The 7,230-nt window shown below is 53.1% G+C and overlaps 1 protein-coding gene across 1 annotated transcript; it reads left to right on the forward strand.

The window, feature by feature from the left end:
* Nucleotides 1-947: 947 nt before the first annotated feature.
* On the forward strand, nt 948-3,053 carry Tmem185b (transmembrane protein 185B). The gene has a single exon (XM_041649021.1). It carries the CDS (start codon nt 1,333-1,335, stop codon nt 2,383-2,385), a length of 1,053 nt encoding a protein of 350 aa, XP_041504955.1. The 5' UTR covers nt 948-1,332; the 3' UTR covers nt 2,386-3,053.
* The last annotated feature ends 4,177 nt before the right edge of the window (nt 3,054-7,230 follow it).

The raw sequence follows: 7,230 nt of genomic DNA on the forward strand, positions 1-7,230 counted from the left end.
AGAACAGCAACCCCTACCCCACCCCACTACACCCCCCGTTTTCCTCTAACCACCTACGACTTTCGTGTCAGGGAACCTGAAGGCTAAGCCCAGGGCTGAAAAGCAAAAAGGACGAACAACCAGGACTCCGCTAAGCAGGAGCGGGGGGAGAAGGGAGGGGGGAATCGTCTAGTTCTGCCCAGCAGGTCAGAGAAAATGGTGCTCCAAACCACAGAGCCACCGCAGCTAATCAGACAGAGAGGGTTGGATTTGCTTCCGTTCTCAGCCGGTGGGTGGCAGGCCCCGCTTTACAAACTAAATTTCTTGAGCCTTGGTCCTTTCCTAACATAGTTCTAAAATAATCAGACTCAACAGGGCCAAATAAAAGAAAACGGAACTCAAGGTTGGGAGTACTGAATCCAAGTCCTAATTCTGCGGCTAACCAAGCCTTCTCCGTGTCCAGTTTCTTCACCTGCTCCCGGCCTGGTGGTGTCTGATATCCTCCCGGGTACCCACCCCTCCACTTCTCTGGTGACTCCGCACAACCTTTTGGGGGCAGCCTGAGAATCGATAATCGCTCTGCCAAAGTGGAGTTCAGCCCCGGGCACTACCCTAATCGGTGTACTGCCTGCACACCGGACCTTCGCACGGGGCCCAGGGGCAAAGCCTCTGCTCCACGCGCGCAAGTCCATCCGTGCTGGGCAGTTGCACAGTTGCTAGCGCTCTGACTCCCACGCCCGCCAGCCACCCGCCTTTGCTTTGCACACCCAGGCGTCCGCACACTCGCGCCGCAGGAGTCCCAGCGCCTGCCGCGCGCCCCCCCGGGGGTCGGGAGGGAGGTCCCCCAAACCCCGCGCCCCGGCCCTGCGGTGACAGCCCCGCCTTGCCCTGCGCCCAGCCCCGCCCCCTCGGTTCCCGACCCCGCCCCGCTCTGGGCCCCGCCCCCAAGCCTGCCGGGAGGATGTGAGCTCATTCCCTCCTCCGTGTTCCGGCCTCCTCCAGGAAGCGTCTTCCGGAGGTTTCGGCCGCTCACAGTCAGCGACCCGGGGGTCGCGGAGTCCGTGGTGCGCCAGGTCCCACCTGACATCGCACGCAGCGAGGCGTCGGCCACGTAGGTGCGGAATGAAGGCGGGCGGCGTGGGCACCCACCCAAGCCTGGGTTCCCGGGCCCGGGTAGCGCCTCCGGCGTAGGCACCGCACCGTTCCCCGCCAGCTCACGCTGTGTCCTCGGCTCGCTTCCGGCCGGGCCACGTGACTGCGCGCACGTGTTCCGGCCTCTCGGAGCGGCGGTCTGCAGCCCCCTCCCTCCGCTCAGCGGGCGGATGTCCATCTAGAGGCGGTGCAACCTTCGCCATGAACCCCAGGGGCCTGTTCCAGGACTTCAATCCCAGTAAGTTCCTCATCTATGCCTGTTTGCTGCTCTTCTCCGTGCTGCTGCCCCTGCGCCTGGACGGCATCATCCAGTGGAGCTACTGGGCGGTCTTCGCGCCCATCTGGCTGTGGAAGCTCCTTGTCATCGTGGGCGCCTCGGTGGGTGCGGGCGTGTGGGCCCGCAACCCTCGTTACCGTACGGAGGGGGAAGCCTGCGTGGAGTTCAAAGCCATGCTGATTGCCGTGGGCATCCACCTGCTGCTCCTGATGTTTGAGATCCTAGTCTGCGACAGGGTGGAGAGGGGCACGCACTTCTGGCTGCTGGTCTTCATGCCCCTGTTCTTCGTTTCCCCGGTGTCCGTGGCTGCCTGCGTCTGGGGCTTCCGCCATGACAGGTCCTTGGAGCTGGAGATCCTGTGCTCTGTCAATATCCTGCAGTTCATCTTCATCGCCCTGAGGCTGGACAGGATTATCCACTGGCCTTGGCTGGTGGTGTTCGTGCCCCTGTGGATCCTCATGTCGTTTCTCTGCCTGGTGGTTCTCTATTACATCGTGTGGTCCCTCCTGTTTCTGCGGTCCCTGGATGTGGTTGCTGAGCAGCGAAGAACACATGTGACCATGGCCATCAGCTGGATCACGATTGTTGTACCCCTGCTCACCTTTGAGGTCCTGCTAGTTCACAGACTGGATGATCACAATACGTTCTCGTACATTTCCATATTCATCCCCCTTTGGCTCTCATTACTGACTTTGATGGCCACGACGTTTAGGCGGAAAGGGGGCAATCATTGGTGGTTTGGTATTCGCAGGGATTTCTGCCAGTTTCTACTTGAAGTCTTCCCGTTCTTAAGAGAATATGGGAATATCTCTTACGATCTCCATCATGAAGACAGTGAAGATGCAGAAGACGCATCGGTTCCAGAAGCTCCGAAAATTGCACCAATGTTCGGAAAGAAGGCCAGGGTAGTTATAACGCAGAGTCCTGGGAAGTACATTCCGCCACCTCCCAAGCTAAACATTGATATGCCAGACTAAACTCACAGGCTGGGCCTTTAGGGGAAAGACAAACCATGTGCCCATGAGCTCCACTTTGGTTTTTTTTTTTTTTCTGTGATCATCCAGCCCTGGAATTGGGGATGGGCCCTCCTCATTTTACACCCTTCGTAAGATGGAAGCCTCTTGCCGTTGTCAGTGTGTACCGTAGACAAGGAAGGAGGCTGTGTTAGTCTCAGTGTGTGTGTACGTATATGTGCGAGAGAGCTTGCTGTCCAGGTCCGTGTCTTAAGAGCTAGCCAAAGGCGGTAAATTGTTTCTAGGCCTTCAGAAGACCTGAAAACTACATAGCTGTTTGTTTTTAAGCGCTACTTATGCCTACCAAAAGTATTGTTTAAGAAGTATTTTTATACACTGCTAGTCTAAAATTGTACTCTAGACTGTGTCCATTGTGACATAATGGCACATGTCCCAAATCCTCACCCCCACTGTTCCGTAGCCCTCATAATTGGTATTTCTAGTGTTCCTCCTGTTCAGATAGTTGTTTTCTTTGGACTTTGCTGGCACAGGTCTTTAGTATTCTAATAGGTGAATTTTCTAATGAGTGAATCTGCACATGTTAGTATTTATATGAATGTTTTAGCAGTGTTCTCTGTTGAATTGTAGCTCTTGGCAATACCATTGTATTGTGTTAAAAGTATTTTTTTAAAGCTTCTGTGTGAAGATACATGTTTATTGCGACTGTCCTTAAAGACTGCATGAGAGGTTGTTCCTGACGTGGGATGCTGTCGGTACCGGGAATGAAGGTCCGGTGTGTCAGCAGTCAGTGGTAGATAACAAGAGTTACCTTAGAGTTGTCATGGTGCCCCCTGAGAGTAGATGGCATGCGCCAGTGTGGTGCCAGGCCATATGACAGTCATTTTCCTCCTTGGCTTTTCCTCACAGGTGGCATCATCTCTTAAGGAGCTACCAAGTTAAGCAGCTTGTGGTTTGGCCATTCTGAGATCTGTCCTAATGTAAAGCATTACTGTTGGAGTGCTGGGAGAGTGGCCAGCAGGGGGCGGTCTTCTGTAAGGTCCAGTCTTTCTGGTCTATCAGTAACAAAGGAACAAATGTTTAGGGTGTTGTTAAAGATGAGTACAGTGTTTCTTGAGGTGCTGGAGTCACCCCCAGGAAATTAAAAACGGGACAAAAGCCAGACCTTCTCAGAATAAGGTTCTCATAGGGAAGAAATAAATACTTGGAAGTTAAACTGGAGTGCTCATATCACCGAGAAGAATGGAGGTGTGTCTTTTTATTAGTAGCTTACTGAGAATTACTTAAATCGGGATCCATTACATAAATGTCCCATTTGAAGAAAAAGGCGAATCTAGCACTGGGGAGACAGTGTGGTAGGGAAAGTGCTTTGCAGGCTAACTCTTCAGGATGTGTGTGACGTCAGCATGGGAGCAGTGGAGCTGGGTGGGTCCCGGCAGCGTTTTGGCTAGCTGTTCTAAAACACTGAGTTCCGGGTCCTGGTGGAGTGTCCAGGAGATGGCCCAGGAAGTAAAGGTGCTTGCCACTAAGTTTGATCTCCGGGATCCACATGATGAAAAGAGACCAACTCTGCTCTGGCTGTCACTCACATAAAACAGAGTTTACGATGGAGTGGGGGGCTGGGGCACTGGAGGAGCTCAGCACTGGGGCACTGGAGGAGCTCAGCACTGGGGCACTGGAGGAGCTCAGCACTGGGGCTCTGGAGGAGCTCAGCACTGGGGCACTGGAGGAGCTCAGCACTGGGGCACTGGAGGAGCTCAGCACTGGGGCACTGGAGGAGCTCAGCACTGGGGCACTGGAGGAGCTCAGCACTGGGGCACTGGAGGAGCTCAGCACTGGGGCACTGGAGGAGCTCAGCACTGGGGCACTGGAGGAGCTCAGCACTGGGGCACTGGAGGAGCTCAGCACTGGGGCACTGGAGGAGCTCAGCACTGGGGCACTGGAGGAGCTCAGCACTGGGGCACTGGAGGAGCTCAGCACTGGGGCACTGGAGGAGCCCAGCACTGGGGCACTGGCTGTTCTGGTCGCGGACCACAGCTTGATTCCCGGCACTCACACAGCGGCTCCTAACTATGGCTGCAGTTTGAGAGGATCCAGTGCCCTCTTCTGGTCTGTGCAGGCAACAGACACAGGTGCAAGAGAAACACCTGTACACATAAAATAAATTTTTAAAAGATAAAGAGCAATAGAGGAAGACACCTGATGTTCACTTCGGGTTTACACATGCACACAAACAGGATGAATCCACTGTTTTAGCGCCATTCAAAACCATGTTAACATCTGCATACATGTTAGCTAACACATGAAAAGCTACCTGGGGTTCTGCATATCTGCCTCAGAGTTGGTCTGAACCAGCGGCAGATGTGAGAGGCAGCTAGGAGCAGCAATGGTTGAGCGCGTCCTACACGGAATCCTTGAGTCGCTTTTGGAACAAAGCCTCAGGGCTCCTTGTGACACTGATGGGAAGCACATAGCAGGTGCCTGTGGAGCAAGATGCTTGTGGGAGGCAGGAAGGAAGCTGAGAAGTCAGATACAAAAGCATGAAAGAATGCTGCTGGCTCCTGGGTGAACTTGCGCTGAGCTTCAGGCACCCACTATTCTTTCCACCCTTTTTCTACTCCATTCCCCAAAATAGCTGGAAAGCACCAGCCTGGGCCCTGTGAGGCATAAAGCTGGGGGCTGGAGAGGCGACTCAGGGCAGAGCCAGCTCACTGGTTGCACTTCCAGAGTTCCTGGGTTCAATTCTCAGCACACAGGTGGTGTTGGTAACTCCGGTTCTAGATGGTCCGATCCGGCTTCCTGTTTTGGGCTCTGCGGGCACCAGGCACATGCGGTACAAAGACATATTTTCAGACAAAATACTTATACACATAAAATAATTTTCAAAATCAATAATTTGTAGTGATGGACGAGCAGGTGTCTGAAGGATGATTAGGTTTGTGGTACTCAGTACAAACCCATGTCAACAGCCTGTCATCTTCCAAGCTATGTGTATAGTGCTGGACAGCCAGTGTCAGGAGAGCGCTGCAAACATCCCGCCAGATCAGCTGTCCAGTCAGGCCACTCACCTCAAAGACAGGTAGGTCGGTCAGTGACCGTACTCCAGTTAGGTGTATGACAGGGCTGTGCCTTGGTGTGACGGCCACACAGCACCGTAACTCCAGACCTCAATGGCTGGGCTGGATAACTGGCTCAGTGAACTCGCTGCTGTTAATCGTGAGGACCCGACTTTGGTCCTCAGAACCTCCACAAAAACCAGATGTGGTGGCGTGAGCTTGTATCCCCCAGGCTTGCAGGCTAGCCTAGCCAAATTGTTGAACTCTATGCCAATGAGAGACTCTTAAAAAACACAAACCTAAAGTCAAAAAAAATTTAAGGCCTAGCAAGGTGGCTCAGCAGGAAAGGGTATTTGCTACATAAGCCCGACGCCCAGTGTTGGAAAGAGAGAGTAGAGCCCTGAAAATCCTCTGCCTTCCACCAGATTGCTGTAGCACGCATGCACACGTGTACACACACGAACAGTAGTAATTTGTTGTACAGATGTACTTGCACACACAAAATCTCAGTGAGTTGTTACCACAGACCCCTCCCTGGAGCCGCAAGCTGACTGTGGGTTACACTCAAGTCTGGGGTCTGGTCCAGGCCGTCTTGATGTGTCCTGCTTAGGATGCCAGGTTGAAAGAGCAGCGATCTTGGACTTTGCCCTTTATGGCCGAAGCAAGGAGGCCAAGTCAAAGCCTGCAAGCATAGACAGCTCCTGCTCACACGTGACAGGTGTTTAGTGCACTCAACTGCAGTGGTCCACGCCCATAGTCAAGCCCATAGTCAAGTCAGGTGAGGGAGTATGTATCCAAGGGACAATAACTCAACCTACACGGGCAGCTGTCACTCCATGAACTGATAGTGTTACAGGAAGGTTCTGAAGGAATCAAAATGTGTGATCATGAATGATGTTCTTCCCTTACAAACGTTCTGTAGTTTTCAAAAGTTGTTGCTGTTGGAAGGAACCTGCTGGGCTCTGGCGTGAGATGGGAAGCGCTGTGTTCAGATCCGTTTGTGAACAGCAGGAAGACCACAGCAGCTGTGCAGGACAGTGTTGTGAAGGTGCCCGTTTCAGCGCTCCTCAGGTGGGAACAAGCTCAGTGTAAGGCCAGCCTGGAATGAGATCTTGTCTCAGAAAGAGAAAGCAGATCAAAATAAAAACGGCGGAAGAAGCGCTGGAGTTGTGCCATTGTAATGCACTAGCCTTTAACGAGGATCTGAGATCTAGCCCAGAAACCATGTAAAAACGCTGAGCACCGTGGAGTATCCTAGTAATTCCAGCAGTAGGGAAGGAGGTGGTCCCTGGGGATTGCTGCTAACAGCCTGGCCTAATTGGCAAACTCCAAAGCAATTTAAAACCCTGTCTCAAAGGATGTGGCCTGTGTTCTTGAGGATGACACAGCATCCTCCCCCCCCCCACCATTGCACACATTCATGCACACACTCATTAAATAGACAAACAAAAAGCTGAATTCCAGGGGTTTCCATGGAGGGTTACTTTAGAAGGGACAGGATGGTATAGGGGAGCCATACAGGTAGAGGGTATTGGGAAATGTGGAAGCCAGAGAGGATGGTGGCCTGGTCAGCAGTCACCACCCCACAATCTCCAGGGCTCAGGGTTAGGACAGGAAGCTTTTGGGATACAGGGAGCTCACAGGAAGCAGGCAGCAGGAAGTATATGCTGGGACACTGGAAGCCCCAGTTGGAAACCTAGTCAGAGAAGCTTGTGCTGGAGAGGCTGCCGCTGGAGCCACTGCCATAGGCTACATGATTCTGATCACAAACAGACACTAGGGCTACTCCTGCTGC

This window comes from Microtus oregoni, unplaced genomic scaffold (genome assembly GCF_018167655.1).
Source record: "Microtus oregoni isolate MIOR12 unplaced genomic scaffold, Mior012 000003F_ref0000135, whole genome shotgun sequence".
NCBI classification, from domain to species: Eukaryota; Metazoa; Chordata; class Mammalia; order Rodentia; family Cricetidae; genus Microtus; species Microtus oregoni.